Genomic DNA, 20400 nt, shown 5'->3' with positions numbered 1-20400 from the left:
GCGTTTACTACATCCTCGTTCAGAGGCAACTCACATACCGCGCATTAAATCCGCCGCCGGTTGCGACACATATAACCCAATAGACATCAGCAAAGAGTTTGCCGCATATTACTCACAGCTTTACAACATTAGGGGCCAGTTTGCGGACGTTGACCCCGAATCACTGACAACAAGAATTGAGACCTACATTAATGACACAGCCTTGCCCCAATTAGACGGAGGAGTGATCGAGGCCTTGGAAACTGACTTCACGGACACAGAGATCAATGATGCTATCAAGCATTCCCCAGCTGGGAAAAGTCCGGGCCCAGATGGCTTCTCTCCCGCCTTTTATAAGCTCTTCAGGGAAGCTCTGTCCCCTTTCTTAACAAAAGTATTTAATTCCGTTTCGCAAACGGCTGCCTTTCACCCCCAATCTTTAGAAGCCAACATTAGTGTCCTCCTAAAACCAGATAAAGATCTCACACAGCCGGCGAGTTACAGGCCCATATCCGTATTGAATATCGACCTAAAACACTACGCTAAGATACTTGCGGACCGTTTAGCCCCACACCTCCCGAAAGTGATTCACACAGATCAGGTTGGCTTCGTACGGGGTAGGGAGGCCAAAGATAATCTGACGAAAACGTTCCTTTTGATGGCCCAGGCACAAAAAAGATCGGTTCCATTAAGCCTCCTGTCGATCAATGCCGAAAAGGCATTTGACAGGGTTCATTGGGGCTTTATGTCAGCGGCATTAACTCAATTAGGGATAGGTCCCAAGTTCCTAGGGAGGGTTATGGCCCTTTATGATCATCCCAGGGCCAGAACCAGGGTAAACGGGTTTTTTTCGGACCCCATCCAAATCCACAATGGAACCCGTCAGGGGTGCCCTCTTTCGCCCCTTCTATATATAATAGTGATGGAATACTTAGCAACGGCAATCAGGAATAACCCAAACATCCACGGGATACAGGTGGACCAGAGGCATTATAAAACAGCGTTGTTCGCAGACGACTTGTTATTATATATCTCTCAACCCAGAATTTCCCTTCCCGCACTTCTCAAAGAGTTTGAATCTTACAGTCACCTAAGTAATTTCAAAATTAATTACAACAAATCGGAGGCATTAAACATCTCTCTCCCCACAGAGGAAGTTCAATCTATTAAAGAACACTTCCCTTTTAGATGGCAGGCCACAATGATCAAATATCTAGGAATCCAGATACCCTCTGACTTAACCTCACTGTACAACCTCAACTAATAAAGACCTTGCTTCCTATAACAAAAAGGGACTCTCATGGTTCGGCCGGATAAATGTTATAAAAATGGACGTACTACCCCGTTTTCTTTAAATGTTTCAGGGAATTCCACTCATTCCCCCATCCGCTTCCTTTAAATCTATCAGGACGTTGATATTACGGTTCATATGGGGCACAGTACGCCCCCGGATTGGATGGAAATACCTGATATGCTCCAAATCCGCAGGGGGTGTTGGACTCCCTGACTTTAAGCTATACCACCAAGCTGCCGTCATAGTCCGCCTTCTAGACTGGCACTACCATCTATCATCTAAGCAGTGGGTTCGTCTGGAGCAATACAGCTCCACAATACCTATTCATTTGCTCCCATGGGTATCCGCACAGAGAGTGGAAACTGAACCGCAGTCTCTGTTCCTGGCCTCGACTCTGAAATTGTGGAGATCTCTCATTCAACGCTCAATTCTATCCAGACCATTCAGCCCCCTTACCCCACTCTTTAGAAATCCTGACTTTCCTCCGGCTTTCCTCAGGACTACCTTCTTGGGGCGCTCAGTACACGAGGACTTACGCATGCGGGACATAGTGGGTGAGGCCCCGATTCCAAATATGCAGGAAATATCAGTTCTTTCCTCTTCTGCCAAACTTTCTTGGCTAGAAGCCTCTCAATTAGGATCCTTTCTTAAACAACCAGGTCCAAAGGCTGCATTTAATAAACCCGTCCGGCCCTTTGAGAATCTCTTCTGCTCAGCATCTCCTCCAGAACACTGTATTTCCCAAATATATAGCCTCTTGATAAAAGAGTCAGACACATCAGTTTTACCTTTTATTACTAATTGGGAGACAGACTTGGGTACCTCCATTTCTCCAGAAGATTGGGATAAGTCATTTCTGTATACACATAAACTTTCGGTAGCATGCTCCTCCCAAGAGAGGAATTACAAGATTCTCGCTAGATGGTACAGGGTTCCCACCATGCTTCATTTGATCTATCCCTCGATCCCGGACACGTGCTGGAGATGTGGTATGGCCAAGGGAGACATGTTTCATATATGGTGGACATGTCCAGACATTACGGACTTCTGGGACCAAACCTTCAAAGTCACCAATGACCTCATTAGCTCAGAGGCCCCCAACACTCCGGAGGTGGTTCTTCTATCGGTCCTTCCCGGACCCATTAAGAAACAAAAAAATTGTCTGTTGAGATTTTCCTTCACGGCAGCCCGGACCATCATTGCCAGGAAGTGGTGCTCCTCAAGACCGCCATCCATTTCTGACTGGGCCCAAGAAATGATACAGCTCAGCCGCATGGAAGAGGTCCTCGCTGACACCTCTGGAACGACAGAGAAATTTTTAAAACTCTGGCAGCCGTGGATAGTCCTCCGGGACTCACAGCAATTCAAGGATATCTTAACTAGGACCCCGGGTGCTAGGAGTACCAGCCCCCCAATGGGCTCTTAAACGACTGCCTCTGATCCAGGTATCCCCCCATCACTAGGGCCTTGTCCGTACCCCTCCCCCAACTCTCCTCTTGTTCTTCTCCACTATGCCTCCCAATGTCTTTTCCGTACCCTTCTATGTGTATGTATGTTAAGTGAAGTCCGATTCTTTGCTCATTGTTCGGATTGTCTATGATCGTTTAAGCTATCACACTAAGACTATCTCCTCTCCCCTGCCGGAGAGTGGTTTCTAAAATTATCATCATACTAGAAGCGGGAAGAGGTGTAATAGTTGGAATGTTTTACCGGCAGTTTATTTCACAATCCACTACCGTACCTACAATTGGTGATGCATCACTTCTGCTCCAGAACTTCAGGAGATAGACTCGGACACTTCAATACATGTCATGACCTCAGGGACTTTGTGAGCTTCTTCCCCCCCTTGTAAACTCCCCCCCTATTTTATATTGTTTTGATGAATATTTTATTTTGTAAACTTTGTTTGAAAATGTTTAATAAAATGATTAAACATAAAAGAGATGAGGTACTATGATGTGGATCTGAGTATGATTGTTAGTCTTGTGTCTGTGTAGTTTAATGTTATATGTAGGTAGAATGTCTACGGCAAAGTGATTTTTACTGCTGCATATTGTGAACCACACAGATACCCACTGGGAATTCGATACGCTGATTGTCATAAATTACAATTGCAACTGATACTGTATTACTGTGGAAATAATGCGCTTTAGTCTACTACCTTGTTGGTTTATTCAAGTTTATTGTTAATGTATATAAAATTTCAAATATGCGTAAATAAAAACTTTTAACCCTTAAGGACGAAGGGTTTTTTCGCTCATTTCTTGCTCTCCTCCTGTAAAAATCCATAACTTTTTCATTTTTACATGTATAGAGCTGTGTGAGGGCTTATTTTGTGCGCAACAAATTTTACTTTCCTGTGATGTTATTTATTATAACATGCCATGTACTGGGAAGCAGCAAAAGAATTCCAAATGTGGAAACATTTTTAAAAAAAACACATGTGGGTCACGTTCTTGTGGGCTCAGTTTTTACGACTTTCACTCTGCGCTCCAAATAACATCTCTACTTTATTCTTTGGTTCGGTACGATCGCTATGATACCAAATTTATACAGGTGTTTTAATACATTTTCAAAAATTAAATGAATGTGTACGAAAAAGGAAAAAAAAATGCCATCTTCTGACGCTAATAACCTTTTCATACTTTGGTGTGCAGAGCTGTGTGATGTGTCATTTTTTGCAAAATGAGCTGACGTTTTCATTGCTACCGTTTTGAGGACTGTGCAACATTTTGATTACTTTTCATTACATTTTTTGTCATGTAAAAAGGTGTAAAAGTCGCATTTAGGACATTTGGGCGCCATTTCCCGTGTGGGAGGTCACCGCCGGTAAAATCGTTTTTATATTTTGAAACTGATCACCGAAATTATATTACTTACATAAACTACAATGTCTCACGAGAAAACTCATAGGGATCTCTTAAAGTGTAGGCAGCAGCCCATGCCCCCTAGTATATAGGCAGCAGCCCATGCCCCCTAGTATACAGCCAGCAGCCCATGCTATTTGATGCTCCAACTCCACGTGCGATGGCGTCGCAAACACCATAACTTCAGTCGCTTGCTGACATCATAGTGTGTGCATGCTGATGGTCTGCGTGGGGAAGTCGGAAAGGTGAGTACAGAGCTTGTTTTTTTTGACATTCGAGTATATACAGTACTTTTATTTTTACTTATTTAGGTTAGATTAGATTTTACTTATCACACATTTTGTTTGCTGAAAAACTCGGCTTATACTTCAGTATATACCGTACTTTTATTTTTACAGTACATTGGTTTGCCGATGAATACATTTATGGACATTTGTATTCATCCATTACTCATTTCATAGTTTGTTGTGGTAGAGAGACTAGAAGTGCTATATTTTTAGGTGTTTTACCCATTAAATCTCTAGCACTTGTGTGCTTTCACTCCCAATTGGTATACTCCTGTGTGGATGACCTGCTGCATTCTTCTTCCCTCATGTGTTATTTACATCCCAAATTGTATTTAAGTATTTTACAGTAAATATAAATAAAATTACTTAAAAAATTCTAAACAAAGAGCTGTAGAGTAAATTTAAGGCTACTTTACTTTATAGAATGTTTTATTATCAAATATTATACAATTATGTTAATGACTGAAATACTATATACCAAGAAAAGATACTGGTCCGACTGAAGTGAAATACAGAAATTCAAGACCCTTCAAAGCATGAAGTTCCTATTAAGACCCTGAATGCGAAGATTTACAGATAAAGCTCATGCGTAGGTCTCCCAGTTGTGGCTTAAATGTTAACTCATAAATGATTGAATTCAAGCTGACTGTTGGGGATGGCTCCAAGGTCCAGGGAGAGGTGAAAAAGTAAATTCCTTGCTTGCTGTGTGGATACCACTGACAGTCTCCCTGTAATACAAACAAGAACACGATAATTCTTCAATTACCACATATTTCCATAAGACTTGGTCATTAAAAGAAAAACCTGTAACCTGCACTCTACAAAGTCATTCCTTTTTTAAAAATAAAATCATGCTTCAGGAATGTATGAATTGATTAAGAGATTACCTACAATGAAGGCTTTAGAGCTCACAGAATATACGTCAGTTAGAAATATTACGCCTTAACTCACTTCCTCACTTACTAAGTAATTTAAAAGGTTGTTTAACCGGTTAAGGACCGGGCTCTTTCCTGTTTTTTCATGTCCATTTCTCACTCCCCACCTTCAAAAATCTATAACTTTTTTTATTTTTACATGTAAAGAGCTACGTGACGGCTTGTTTTCTGCGTAACAAATTGCACTTCATAGTGATGGTATTAAATATTCCATGCCATGTACTGGGAAGCGGGAAAAAAATTCCAAATGCAGTGAAAATGGTGAAAAAACGCATTTGCGCCATTTTCTTGTGGGCTTGGATATTACGTCTTTTACTGAGCGCCCCAAATGACATTTCTACTTTATTCTTTGGGTCGGTACGATTAAGGGGATACCAAATTTGTATAGGTTTTATAATGTTTTCATACATTTACAAAAATTAAAACCTCCTGTACAAAAATAATTTTTTTGATTTTGACAAGTTCTGGCGCTAATAACTTTTTTATACTTTGGTGTACGGAGCTGTGGGTGGTGTAATTTTTTGCGAAATTTGATAATATTTTCAATTATATCATTTTTAGGACTGTACGACCTTTTGATCACTTTTTATAGATTTTTTTATATTTTTCAAAATGGCAAGAAAGTGCCATTTTCGACTTTGGGCGCTATTTTCCGTTGCGGGGTTAAACGCATTGAAAAACCATTATCATATTTTGATAGATCAGGCATTTTCGGACGCGCCGATACCTAATGTGTTTATGATTTTTACTGTTTATTTATATTTATGTCAGTTCTAGGGAAAGGGGGGTGATTTGAAATTTTAGGTTTTTTATTATAATTTTTGTTTTTTAAACTTTTTTTTATTTTTACTATTTTTCAGACTCCCTAGGGTACTTTAACCCTAGGTTGTCTGATCGATCCTATCATATACTGCCATACTACAGTATGGCAGTATATGTGGATTTTCCTCCTCATTCATTACAATGTGCTATCAGCACATTGTAATAAAGGTCTTAAAACGAAATAGCCTCGGGTCTTCGGAAGACCCGAGGCTACCATGGAGACGGATCCTAGGTAAAATGGCGGCGCCCATCGCTGTGAAAGCACCCACGATCGGTGCTAGAACCGATCGCGGGTGTTATCGGTAAGCCTTTGCTGCAATATGCAGCAAAGACTTACCGGCTATGGAGAGGGCTCAGCCCGTGAGCCCTCTCCATGCAGCACGACCCGACCGCCACCGTGAATACACGGCGGGCAGTCGCGAACTGGTTAAATTTCCTTGGGATGCTTCTGTAAAGAGGCTTGTCACTGCAATAGCAAATGAGAAGCTGAACAATGACATTTCAAACACACTAGCTTGAAGTGCAGTGTATTGGGAATGTCATCACTTTAGCTGCTCATTTGCTGTAGCTTTAGTGGCCAAGTGCCAACCAACAGGCACACAACAGGAGAACCTAGGAAGGTCAGCACTGAATTCCCACCAGGGTACTGAGGGGAAGAAGTTTTATTATTAAAGGAAATCAACCAGTTAAAAATAACACAAAAACTCCAAAATATACTCATCTCCACCAGCTGTGTTCTTCACTAGTCTTAACACGCCTAGATCGCCTAGAAAACAAAGTTATAAAATGCAGCACGAAGCATGGGGACAAGATGTTTGGCACTCCTGGCTGCCTTCCTTTCCCATGCTGGGAGCATTGGAGAGCTAAGTGATGCCAGATGCATTGGGAGAGCGAGGTGGCAGGAGAGTGCATAATTAGCAGCCCAGAGCGCGGGACACCCATAATTGCTAAGTTTCTTTTCTAGGTGATCCTGGCGTGGAGCAGAGGTGAGTTCTAGGTGTTTTTGTTTTTTTTTGATTTTCTTTAACCCCTTAAGGACGCAGCCATTTTACAGCTTAAGGTTCAGCCCCACTTTTTGGATTCTGACTTGCATCACTTTATATGGTTAGAACTTTTGAACTCTGTTACTTATCAAAGCGATTCTGAGATTGTTTTTTCCCCACATGTTGTACTTCATTTTAGTGGTAAATGTTGGCTACGTTTTGCGTTTATTTTCCAAAAAAAGAAAAAATTATGAATTTTTTGAAAAATTTCACTTTTTTTGAAATTCGAAATCATTACATTTTCAGGTAGATAGATTTACCACCTAAATAAGTTGCTGAATAACATTTCCCACATGTCTACTTTACATTGTCATAATTTTTGAAATGTCTGGATAATATATTTTGATGTCGCGCGGCTTACAAATCGAATAGCGATTTTCCGTATCTTCAGAATTTACTCTTTTTCGGATACTGTTTTGAATGAAATCAAAACCCCCTATATAATCAACCCATTTTAAAATCTGCACCCCTCAAACTATCAGAAACAGCTTTTAGGAAGATCGTTAACCCCTTGAGATCTTCATAGTAATTGAATCAAAATGGAGGTGAAATTTAGAATGGTCAAATTGTGCCGGTTATACGTTCATTTAGCCCTAAAATTTACACATTTCCAAAAGATAAAAATAGAAAACCCACCACACCATCTGCAATTTCTCCCAAGTACAGAGACCCACCACATGTGGACATTACTTGTTTTATGGGTGCACAGCGGGGCGCAGAAGGGAAGGAGCGCCCTGCAGCTGCCAGGATTTTAGTTTTCTTGTTGCCTCCTTTTTCGCTTTTTCGTTATTGGGGCCATGTGACAGCATTTTTTTTGCGGGATGAGATGCTTTTTCCAGTGTTGCCATTTTGGGGTTGGTATCACCTATTGTTGAAAATTTAGGAACTCGTTTTTGAGGGCAGGAGTAGAAAAGCGTAAATTCTGTACTGGATTTTTGTCATTTTTTTTTTCGTGTTCACCGTTTAGTCTAATAGTCATGCTATCTTTATTCTATGGGTCGAATTTTTGCATTGCCGTCCAAGTGGCATAACATTTTTCATTTTTTGGCTACGGAGCTGGTTGATGGCTTGTTTTTTGCGGGACATCATTCTGGAGTACATATGTTTTTTTTATCACTTTTTATTGCATTTTTTGTAAGATTGAATAGGCAAAAATGATAATTTTTGGTAAGTTTTCAACAGTTTTTTTTTACGGCGTTCATCGTACGGGTTCAATAATGATTTACTTTTATTCTACAGGTTGTTACGGATGCGGTAATACTATATATGTTATATATGTCTCTTTATATGTTATGGGGCTTATGGCATTTTTATTGATTTATTACTTTATTTTTTATTGAATAACATTTTTTTTTTTACTTTTTCCACCATGGGACATGAACAAGCAATCATCTGATTGCTTTTTTATGATAATAATCTGCAATACTGATGTATTGCAGGGTATTAGCAGTGTCAGCCTATGCACATGCATAGGCTGGAACTGTGCCAGTAAGATGACGTCATAGCAGGATTGGGACCCCAGAGATGCCATAGCAGAGATCGGCGGGGGGGTCCGATCGTGGGGGAAAGACCCCCCAGGGGCATGTTAGATGCTGCAGTCGCGCTGACGGCGGCATTTAACGGGTTACACAGCCACGATCGGAGTCCACTCCGATCGCGGTGTTACACTGGGGTGCCGGCTATTAGTTACAGCCGGCACCCTGTGTTTCCCAATGCCGGTTCGGCTCCGATCCAGAGCCGAGCCGGCATCAGCTCAGTGGCGGATATATCCATCACGGAGCGCTAAGGGGTTGTGCCAGAACTCAATGTTTTATTATTAAGCTGGATCTTGAATATTTTATCAAATGATGTTACTATAATAAAGCTGCAACCCCCTTTAAAAAGGGAGTTAATAGTATGCTGTAACAATTATATCATATTGTTTAGGATGCTCCTCCTATTGACTTAAACATTATTTATTTATGAACTGCCCAGAGGTGGGTTTAATAAAATCGGTCAAGAAATTCCAAACTGTGAAAGATCATGTTTTTTTATTTATTTACCGTCTCTTCAGACAACTGCAGCAGTCCAGTGCTGATGGAAGTATCCTCTGTGAGCTGGTAGGCCATCCAGAGCACTACCCCGTGACATACACCTGACCTGTTAAACGGATGAAAACTAATTGAATCATCTGATAAAGGCAAATGTGGAAGGCTGTCATTTAATCAAGCAGAAATAAATATTCAAGGAAAAGTGTACATAAAAGCAAAACATAGATTCATTGGAGTTGAAATACATGAAATATAGTTTTGACATAATCCTAAGCAGCCATTTTAAAAACATGAGATACACCAAAAGGTGCAGTGAAGTCTACATTTACCCCTAAAAGACTTGGCCATTTTGCACCTTAATGACACGGGCTTTTTTTTTTTTAACCCCTTAACGCTGAAGCCACTTTTCACCTTCCTGACACGGCCCATTTTTTAAAATCTGACATGTGTCCATTTAAGTGGTCATAACTTTGGAACGCTTTAACATATCCAGTTGATTTTGAGATTGTTTTTTCGTGACACATTGTACTTCATGTTGGTTGAGAAATTTAATCAATATGTTAAGTATTTATTTATGAAATAAATGGAAATTTGGCAAAAATTTTGAAAAAAAACAAATCAAACAAAACAAAAAAACACATTAAAAATTTTCTACTTTTTTGGAAGTTGGTCATATCACTAAAAACTTGATAACTAACATTTTCCATATGTCTGCTTTAACTTGGCATCATTTTTCAAAGATCTTTTCCTTTTTTATTAGGATGCGAGGAGGCTTATAACTTTAGGTGCAATTATTCTTTTTGAGGGTCAATTTAGTTAGAAGTGACTTTATAAGGCCCACATGACAGAAAACCCCCACAAATAACACCATTTTAGAAACTACACCCCTCAAAATATTCAAAATAACCTTAGGGAATTTTGTTAACCCCATGAGCATTTCATGAGGGTGAAAGATAAATGAAAGTGAAATTACAGAAATGTAATTTTATCTTACTATAGATTCATTGAACACTAAAATTTGCACCTTCACAATAGGTTAAAAAGGAAAATGCATTTTACAATGTTTAGGGCAATTCCTCCTGAGCATGCCAATACCCATTTTGTCACTGCACCCTGCTGTACGGGCACAGGGGGGCACTTGGAATGGAAAGAGTGTTGTTTCGTTTTTGGAGGACAAATATGGCTGAAAAAGTTTTCATGTGTCAGGATGCATTTGAAGAGCCATAATGGTACCAAAACAGAGGAAAGCCCCAACATGAGACACCATTTTGGAAAGTACACCCCTTGGAGAGTTTAGCAAGGTGTAATTTGTGTATTTGCCCCAACAGATGTTTCATTCAATTAGGCCCCAAACGGGAAAAAAGGTGAAAATGTTCTCAAAAAAGTAACTTTTACCCCAAATTTTTGTAAGCCACAAGGGATAAAAGATGAAACAACACCCATAAATGTGTAAAACTATTTCTCCTAAGCACAGAACTGCACCACTTGCATATAAAGTGTTATATGGGTACACAGTAGAGCTCAGAAGGGAAAAAGGGGCTTTGGCCTTTTAGAAGCCAGATTTGACAATTATCCTATACATGTGTCAGGATGCATTTGGAGAGCCCTAGTGGTACCAAAACAGAGGGGAACCCCAACAAGTGTCACCATTTTGGAAAGTGCACCCTTTGGAGAATTTAGCAAGGTGTAATATGTGTATTTTCCCCTACAGGTGTTTGCTTCAATTAGGTCCCTAAAAGGAAAAAGATGAACATTTTCCAAAAAAGTCACTTTTACGGCTAATTTTTGTATCCCATAAGGCATTAAAGATGAAACAACCCCAAAAAATGTGTACTAGCATTTCTCCGGAGTATAAAATTGTCCCACACATGCAAATAAAATGTTGTATGGGTACGCAGTGAAGCTCAGAAGGGAAAGAGGGGCGTTGGCCTTTTAGAAGCCACAATTGACATGTGTCAGGATGCATTTAGAGAGCCGTAGTGGTACCAAAACAGAGGGGAACCCCAACAAGTATCACCATTTTGGAAAGCACACCCCTTAGAGAATTTAGAAAGGTGTAATATGTGTATTTGTCCATAATGGTGTTTGATTTAATTAGAACTTAAATAGGAAAAAGGTGAAAATTTTCTTATAAAGGTCATTTTACCCCTAATTTTTTATAGCCACAAGGGATAAAAAAAAATGTACTAACTCCCCTAAAATGTGTATTTCTCTTGAGTGTAGAAGTACCCCACATGTGTATATAAAATGTTGTATGGGCGCACAGTAAAAGGAAAGGGGGAGGTTTGCCTTTTAGAAGCCAAATTTGACAGAAATGTTTGACATGCATTTGGAGAACCCTAGTGGTATAAAACAGATAAGAATCCGAAAAGTGACCCAAATTTTTGAACGCACCCCTTAGAGAATTTTGCAATGTGTAATATATGTATTTGCCCCTACAGGTAAATGATCCAATTAGGCACTAAACATTAAAAAGGTGAAAATTTTCCTGTAAATGTCACTTTACCCCAAATTTTTGTAAGCCACAAGGGATAATATATTAAATAACCCCGAAAAAGGTGTAAAACTATTTCTCCCGAGTGTAGAAGTACTCCACATGTGCATATAAAATGCTTTATGGGCGCGCAGTAGAGGAAAAGAGGGGTGTTTGTCTTTTAGAGGCCAAATTTGACAGAAATCCTTCACATGTGCCAGGATACATTTGGAGAGCCGTAGTGGTACCAAAACAGAGGAAAACCCAAAAAGTGACCCTAATTGTTGAATGTACACCCCTTGGGGAATATAGCAAGGTGTAATATGTGGTGTAGTGTAATACACGTGGTGAAATGATCATTTTGAACATATAGGTGGTTTCCAAATATGATGTGCAATGGAGTCCAAGATGGAAATTGCAATTATTTCTGGAAAGTTCAGTGCCCGTTATGTGGCGCCCGTTATGAAATAATGGAGGGGTATAGGAAGCAACGTGACCTAACAGTTCTTACAATTATTCATTTTACCGAAATGAATTCACAACAGGTTGGGCGTGAATTGTGAATGTGTTGCGTATAAGGAGGTAGAATATACCAGGGGACCAACTAAACTTTTGTCACTCTGGAGTTGTCGCAGGTCTCTTAGTAGTATGTAGTGTCCATCCTAACTCCTCTTTTGGAACAGACTCTTTATTGAGTCCTACCTTTAGAAGCAGCAGAATTCACCGGGAAAATGCTGTCCTGGCAAAACACAGGAACATCTAATCCAGAGGTACTGGGGCCCCATCCTTCTTGTCCCAATATTAGTTTCCTAATATCTTCCTCTTGAAAACGGAGAAATGATACGGCAGGACCTGCACATTGGAACAGCTCGTAAGAGTTGTACAGCATAATCTGTACATTGTGCACGGCCAGCGCTTTTGTACCATATCTTTGTTTTTCGTAAGGAAATTAGCGCCAAGTGTTGCTCTTATTCACTATAGCGATGCCCATTGTGACAGATATTGCTGCTTTTGGCTGGACCAACTCGACCAGCCAGTAGCGGCAAACATGGACAGAGGGGGGCAACAAAACCCCTCTGGACCGCAAGGCACAATTGGTGGCTCTTAGGAACAGCCGCCACCCTGCCCCAATCACCATGTCTACAGACATGGTGATCGGTATTACTGACGTCATAAGTAAATTCGCTGCTATTGGCTAATCTGCATTGATGAGGCAGTAGCAGCGATCATGAACTGGGGGGGATGCGCGTTGGGAATAGGCTATACAATCTTTATTTATTTTTTAAGCAATTTAGACAAATAAGTGCTTATTTTTTGCGAGGCGAGACGCACTGTAAAAAAAACCTTTAGTTTGGTGGGTTTTTAGCTTATTTAAGCAATTTTATTAACTTTTTTCGTGTCATCAATTCTCGTTTTGGATTTTTAGCATTTTTTTGGGGGGGTGTTCACTGTAGCATAACAATAATATTTTATCTTCATTCTACGGCTCATTGCGATTACGGTGATACCTCATTTATATACCATATATTCCGGCGTATAAGACGACCTGGTGTATAAGACGACCCCCCTACTTTCCTGTTAAAATATAGAGTTTAAGATATATTCGCCGTATAAGACTACCCCTTTTCCCTTTCCCTTTTTTAATTTAAATTCTTATGACATATAGAATTTAAACGCATACAAAACACCGGTAAAAATAAAAAAAAAACATATTTGAATTTAACATGGTCCTTTTTTTAATTTAAATTCTTATGACATATAGCAGGAAAACTGTCGCTCATAAACATAAGGGATACAACAACAACATTACCATCGTCCATTTTACTGTAAATGTTACCATACTGTACCTTAAATTTGTATTTTATTAAATATTCCATGCCATGTACTCAGAAGCAGGAAAAAAATTCCAAATGCAATGAAAATGGTGAAAAAACGCCTTTGCGCCATTTTCTTGTGGGCTTGGATATTATACGTCTTTCACTGAGCGCCCCAAATGACATGTCTACTTTATTCTTTGGGTCGGTACGATTAAGGGGATACCAAATTTGTATAGGTTTTATAATGTTTTCATACATTTACAAAAATTAAAACCTCCTGTATAAAAATTATTTTTTTGATTTTGCCAAATTCTGGCGCTAATAACTTTTTTATACTTTGGTGTACGGAGCTGTGGGTGGAGTCATTTTTTTGCGAAATTTGATAATATTTTCAATGATATCATTTTTAGGACTGTACGATCTTTTGATCACTATTTATAGATTTTTTTATATTTTTCAAAATGGCAAAAAAGTGCCATTTTCGACTTTGGGCTCTATTTTCCGTTACGGGGTTAAACGCATTGAAAAACGTATCATATTTTGATAGATCTGGCATTTTCGGATGCGTCGATACCTGATGTGTTTATGATTTTTACTGTTTACTTATATTTATGTCAGTTCTAGGGAAAGGGGGGTGATTTGAAATTTTAGGTTTTTTTATTATCATTTTTTTTTTTTTAACTTTTTTTTAATTTTAATTTATACTATTTTTCAGACTCCCTAGGGTACTTTAACCCTAGGTTGTCTGATCGATCCTATCATATACTGCCATACAGTATACTGCCATGGCAGTATATGGGGATTTTCCTCATTCATTACAATGTGCTATCAGCACATTGTAATGAAGGGGTTAAAACGAAATAGCCTCGGGTCTTCGCAAGACCCGAGGCTACCATGGAGACGGATCACCGCCCCCGATGACGTCACGGGGAGCGGCGATCCCAGGTAAGATGGCTGCGCCCATGCGCCGCTATCTTTTTGAGGCTGCCGGCAGCTTTGCCGGCAGCCATCGCTGTGAAAACAATATGCAGCAAAGACTTACCGGCTATGGAGAGGGCTCAGCCCATGAGCCCTCTCCATGCAGCGCGACCCGACCGCCGCCGTGAATACACGGCGGGCGGTCGCGATTACTGGCGTATAAGACGACCCCAGACTAGACAATAGATTTTTCTGTCTTCAAAAGTCGTCTTATACGCAAGAATATATGGTAGTTTTGTTTATATTTGTCCAATTTTATTGAAGGGAAACTAGAATAGAAAAAATTGTATTTGTTTTAGTATTGCAATTTTTATAGCGGCATAACTATAGAATTTTTTGCTTGATGGAGCTGGTTGTGAGCTTATTTTTTGCATGACAAGTTGTCAGTGGTATCATTTTGGTGCATGTAACTTTTTCGGATCACTTTTTAGAACAATTTTTGTAAGCCAATATGATAAAAAGTTTTAATTTTTGGCAAGTTTTTTTTTTTTTTTTTACCATGTTCACCGAGCGCGTACAATTATGATTAGGATTTATTGTACAGATTGTTACGGACGCAGCGATACCAAATAAGTGGGGTTTTTTTGTGATTTAGTGATTTTTATACTTTATTACTTGTGTACAGGGAAATGTGGTGTTTGGGGGGACTTTCACTTTCTTTTATTATTTATTTTAAAAAACCTTTATTTATTGTTTTAACTTTTTTTTTTTACAGTTAATGACATCTAAGCTTGAACAAGTGATCTTCCAGAAGGCAGGGACCCGGATTCCAGATGAAGATCGCGCAGCCCCGGGCACCTGCAGTCTCGGGGCTGAGATCGGAGCAGCGGACCCGCGGGGGGGGGGGGGGGGGGGGGGATTTGGGTCCGATTCCATTTAAACCAACTTTAAATGCCTCTGACACGCTGCGGTCAGCGCGACCGCGGCGTGTTAGGGGTTAACACCCGCGATTGAAGAAATCTCCGATCGCGGGTGTTAGAGACGGGTGTCGGCTATAATATATAGCCGACACCCGCAGCTTCTGGTGCAGGCTCCAGAAGCTTGACGTAATAATACTGCATTTTGCGGGAACGCACCTCCCGCCATGCAGTACTATTACGTCAAATGTCGGGAAGGGGTTAAATAACATTTTATTTGCCTCTGAGTTACAAAAGTGGTAATTTATAAAGTGCATAACAATATAAACGTTCCTAAATTGTGCATCACTGTTTATTTAATTTGGTGTGTACTGAATTGCAATAAATTCCTTCCATTTTTTATAAAAACTTTTCTGTCTTTTTCCTTGTGTTGTTAAGCTTTCAATTTATCATAGCTCAGCAGTTGTTTTAGCATAATGAGAACTTCTGTCATCTCTGGAGCACTTGGTACCAATCAATGTCATAAGATACATTTCTTTGCCCCTGGAGTGCAATATGTATTGCTTTTTTTATCAATTTGTGAGAAGGCACAGGGTATCGTGGTTGAAGGCCGATACGTGTCACCGAGGTGCCTGGCCTCAGTGAAGTAAGCCGCTTATCTTTGTCAGGAACCTTAGGTTTCTGATCCTTATTTAAAAGTTGTATAGCTGCTTGCTGCAGCTGATCCGGGCCGGCTTTTACTGGAGTAGTCTGAGAGCTGGGTGGGATGACTACTCCCATGTATCCATGCCAGGTGTTGCCTTGCTTTTATTAGCCTGGAGCTCTAGCTGAGCTGAGAGTGTCTGACTCCAAACCTGAAGTGTTGGTCTGGTGTCTTTCTCCTGCTATTGTCTCAGGACTGGGTCAGAGATGCTGGAGGACTCTGCTGTAACTTTACAGACTGTATGGTGAGGATTACCTATCTTATGTTAAAGTCGTTTGCCTGAAGAAAAAGTCAACTTTATGTTATGCCTTCATTTTGCACCCTGCTGAAGAAAGCTGTTTATGTTTATTAGTGACTTTGTTTTAAATAAACCTTCCCTTATTGGACATTACGGTTTTGGTGACCTGTGTGACGAAGCATAACCCCCACAAATTATACAAGTTTCCATCAGTATGTCATGGAATAGCATAGCCACTGGCATCACTGGTATGTCTTTTTGCCAATCATCTTTTATCATAGCCCGTACCGCATTCCAGTGTAATGGAAGCATTCCCAAATGGAGTGGTACAACCTGCATTTAGGACAGCTATGCAGATAATGAAATCGAGCTTCTCGGTACGATAATTTAAAAGCATAAATTGCCCTGTGCATCAGTTTGTATTGCATTACCCTCCACTGCTCATTGATCGTGGCTTTTCTCACTTTTTCCCACCCTGCCAGCAATTTGAAGGACAAGTCCTCTTGCCCTAGCTCTTTCCCATCCACTAAAACAAACCTCCTTCCATTTGCCTTTTTGTCTTTTCTCTTAACCTCACATAAATATCAGATAGTGAATCCTTCCTACTCTCCAATCCCACCAATACATCAACCCCCCTGCCTTTTCTATGGACGCAAAATTTTGCACCCTAGCATTACCTACACTTACTATTTGGCAGTACTGCACTGTTGAGAAGGCCCCATCTTCTATTTATCTCTAAATTTCTCCCAAATTAGCCACCTATTCTGTCTCCTGAAGCATGTGTTGTAGATTACACACTCCTTGTAAAAAAAGTTTATTTACCTTGGTTTGCAGAAATAACGGATTGTCTTCAAGGGGTGCGTACAAAAGTGCATCCCGTACAATTTCCTTAAAGTCTTCCACGTCCCTATAAGGGGCTTAACTAGTAGAGGCTGAGGCAGATTTCTGCGTGGGGCCCCACCTCCCTTTATGCATTCACATAAACGTGTGCCAGCCCGCCCATACCCTGGCAGGCACACATCAGCCACACTGGAGTGGAGATCGCGACTCACCCCTCCCTTCTCCATAGAGAATAGAGCCGCATGGTCGTTCTTAAGGCCAAAGATAGAGCATGCTTGATCTTTCTTGAAGGCCCCAACTTGTAACAGTGAGCACTTGTTGTGCTCACCGTACCGAGTGCCATAGAAGCCTATGAGGGAAGTATATCCGGCAGTAAACTAGCGGCCGGATATTTGTTCCCCATACCTTTGCGTAAATGTACCCTTATACAGACATGTTTATACAAATACTCATATATACACACATTTATATACTTATATATACACACACAAAGTTCTACACTCACATACTTGCACCCACATACATACAAGTATACATTTATATGCACACATTTATGCACTCATATACATTTATACACTATACATAGAGTATATACAATCTCATACAGTATAGACACATCACATGTACTGTATACATATATATCTATATATCAGCAAAAAAATGGCAGCACTCCGAGATTTGTGGAAATCAGAAAAACGTACTCATTTATTCACACATGTGTCAAGGCTACGTTTCGGCTCCAGATGCAAGGAGCCGAAACGTAGCCTTGACACATGTGTGAATAAATGAGTAAGTTTTTCTGATTTCCACAAATCTCGGAGTGCTGCCATTTTTTTTGCTGTTCTATGTTTTGATGGACCTTGGTTCAGGTCCTGGGAATTGCACCCGAGTTCATAACTTTTCCCGAGTGCTGCCTCACCTCTTTGTATCTATATATATATATATATATATATATATATATATATATATATATATATATATATATACACACATACAAACACCACAAATACACATACATGCAGTATAAAAACACCATATACACACACAGCATATTTTATATAAATATAGATACACAGTATATGCATATATACACTGATGCACAGTATATGCATATACAAGCCGTCCCCTACTTAAGAACACTCAACTTACATACGACCCCTAGTTACAAACGGACCTCTGGATATTGGTAATTTATTGTACTTTAGTCCTAGGCTACAATAAACAGCTGTAACAGTTATCACAGGTGTCTGTAACGAAGCTTTAGTGTTAATATTGATTCTTATGACAACCCAACATTTTTAAAATCCAATTGTCACAGAGACCAGAAAAGTTCTGGCTGGGGTTACAATGATAAAATATACAGTTCCGACCCACATACACATTCAACTTAAGAACAAAACCTACAGACTCTATCTTGTATGTAACCCGGGGACTGCCTGTATACAGATACACGATACATGCATAAATACACATTTACACGGTATATGCATATACAGGCGGTCCCCTACTTAAGAACACCTGACTTACATACGACCCCTAGTTACAAAGGGACCTCAGGATGTTGACAATTTACTGTACTTTAGTCCTAGGCTACAATAAAGAGCTATAACACTTATCACTGGTGTCTACAATGAAGCTTTATTGTTAATCCTGGTTCTAATGACAATCAAACATTTTTAAAATCCAATGGTCACAGAGACCAAAAAAAAATTTGGCTGGGGCTACAATGATAAAGTATACATACAAATTCAACTTAAGAACAAACCTACAGACCCTATCTTGTATGTAACCCGGGGACTGCCTGTCTACATAGATGCACGATATATGCAGATAGTGGTTGTAGGGCACTGTATAATCAGGAAGACGAATAGAATAATTTGTCGCCCAGACCGCATCAAACGAATGGGATGTGGTGGAAAGGGTGGATAAATTACTGGGAGGGGCTACGGATGACCCAGCTGTCGTGGTCTGTGTTGGAACTAATGACAGAATAGATGGTAGGTGGAGGAGCCTGAAGAATAGTTTTAAAGAATTAGATTCAAAGCTTAAGGGAAGGACATCCAAGGTAGTATTCTCCTGGTTTGAGCAGAGGAATTTGGGTTCCTAGAGCACTGGCTGACTTTTCATTGTGGTACAAGCTGTTTTCCACAGATAACTTGCACCTGAATGGAAGGGGGGCTGCTGTTCTAGGGGAGAAGATCCTAGCAGGGGTGGTGGAGTATTTAAACTAGGATCGGGGGAGGAGGAAAAGGAAAACACAAAAGGGGTAGACAGGTAAGAGAGTGGGATGTGTATGGAGGACTAAGGCAGTGTATAAGAAGATCCACAAGTTACAAAACAATAGTGCGGATATATGTGCCAGGAAAATTACTACAAATCAGATAAATAACTGTGGAAAATGAAAGTGTATGTTCACAAATGCCAGAATTATCACAGGAAAAATGAGTCAGAGCAGGTTGGACCCCTTTTCACTGAAAATGGGGCATCGGTGACTGGAGACCAAGAGAAGGCGGAGATACTTAATGTTTTTTTTTACCTCCATTTATACAATAGAAGAAAAAACTTCTGACGTGGGTGGTGCCAGTGTGGGTCATGCATACTGTAATATACTAGACTGGTTGAATATAAAACTATAGAACTCTCTGCCGCAAGAGGTTATTATGGCTGACTCTATGTACATGTTCAAGAGAGGCCTGGATGCCTTCCTGGAGAGAAAAAATATCATGGGTGATGGGAAAAAACATTTATTTAATTCTTAAAGGTTGGACTTGATGGACTTGCATCTTTTTCCGGCCTTATATACTATAATAGACATGATCCAATCTAAGCTCAATAAAATCAATGTGTACAAGGCTCCTGGACCAGATGGGTTACACCCCAGTTCTGTTATAGCTGTACAGGGATTCTGTAATGTCTGGTGTGGTGCCAAGTGACTGGCTCAATGCAAATGTTTTTGCAATTTCATTTTTCACTCCCCACCCTCAAAAATCTATAACTTTTTATTTTTCCATGTGTGATGGCTTGTTCTCTGCAGAACAAATTGCACATTGTAGTGATGGTATTTAATATTCCATGCCGTGTACTGGGAAGCAGGAAAAAAATTCCAGATGCAGTGAAATTGATGAAAAAATGCATTTGAGCCGTTCTCTTGTGGGGTTGAATTTTATAGATTTCACTGTTTATCACAAATGACATGTCTACTTTATTTTTGGGGGTGTTACAATCACGGGGATACCA

General features: G+C 40.0%; 1 protein-coding gene across 10 annotated transcripts in view; it reads right to left on the bottom strand.

Annotated features, from left to right (window-relative positions):
• Positions 1-4823: 4823 nt before the first annotated feature.
• PRMT7 (protein arginine methyltransferase 7) overlaps positions 4824-20400 on the bottom strand; it is a 530266-nt gene continuing 514689 nt past the window's right edge. For 8 of the 10 annotated variants that reach the window (XM_072117757.1, XM_072117754.1, XM_072117758.1 and 5 more), the window contains 2 exons: positions 9270-9366; positions 4824-5155 (listed from right to left, as the gene is read on the bottom strand). In XM_072117757.1, the coding sequence (XP_071973858.1) occupies positions 4976-5155; positions 9270-9366 (277 nt within the window). In that variant the 3' untranslated portion in view covers positions 4824-4975. The remainder of the gene's footprint in view (positions 5156-9269; positions 9367-20400) is intronic. The other 2 variants (XM_072117761.1, XM_072117762.1) reach the window with 1 other exon arrangement.

This window comes from Engystomops pustulosus, chromosome 7 (assembly GCF_040894005.1).
Source record: "Engystomops pustulosus chromosome 7, aEngPut4.maternal, whole genome shotgun sequence".
NCBI classification, from domain to species: domain Eukaryota; kingdom Metazoa; phylum Chordata; class Amphibia; order Anura; family Leptodactylidae; genus Engystomops; species Engystomops pustulosus.
Note: the sequence above shows the minus strand (reverse complement) of the source record. Positions and strands in the feature narration are given on the sequence as shown.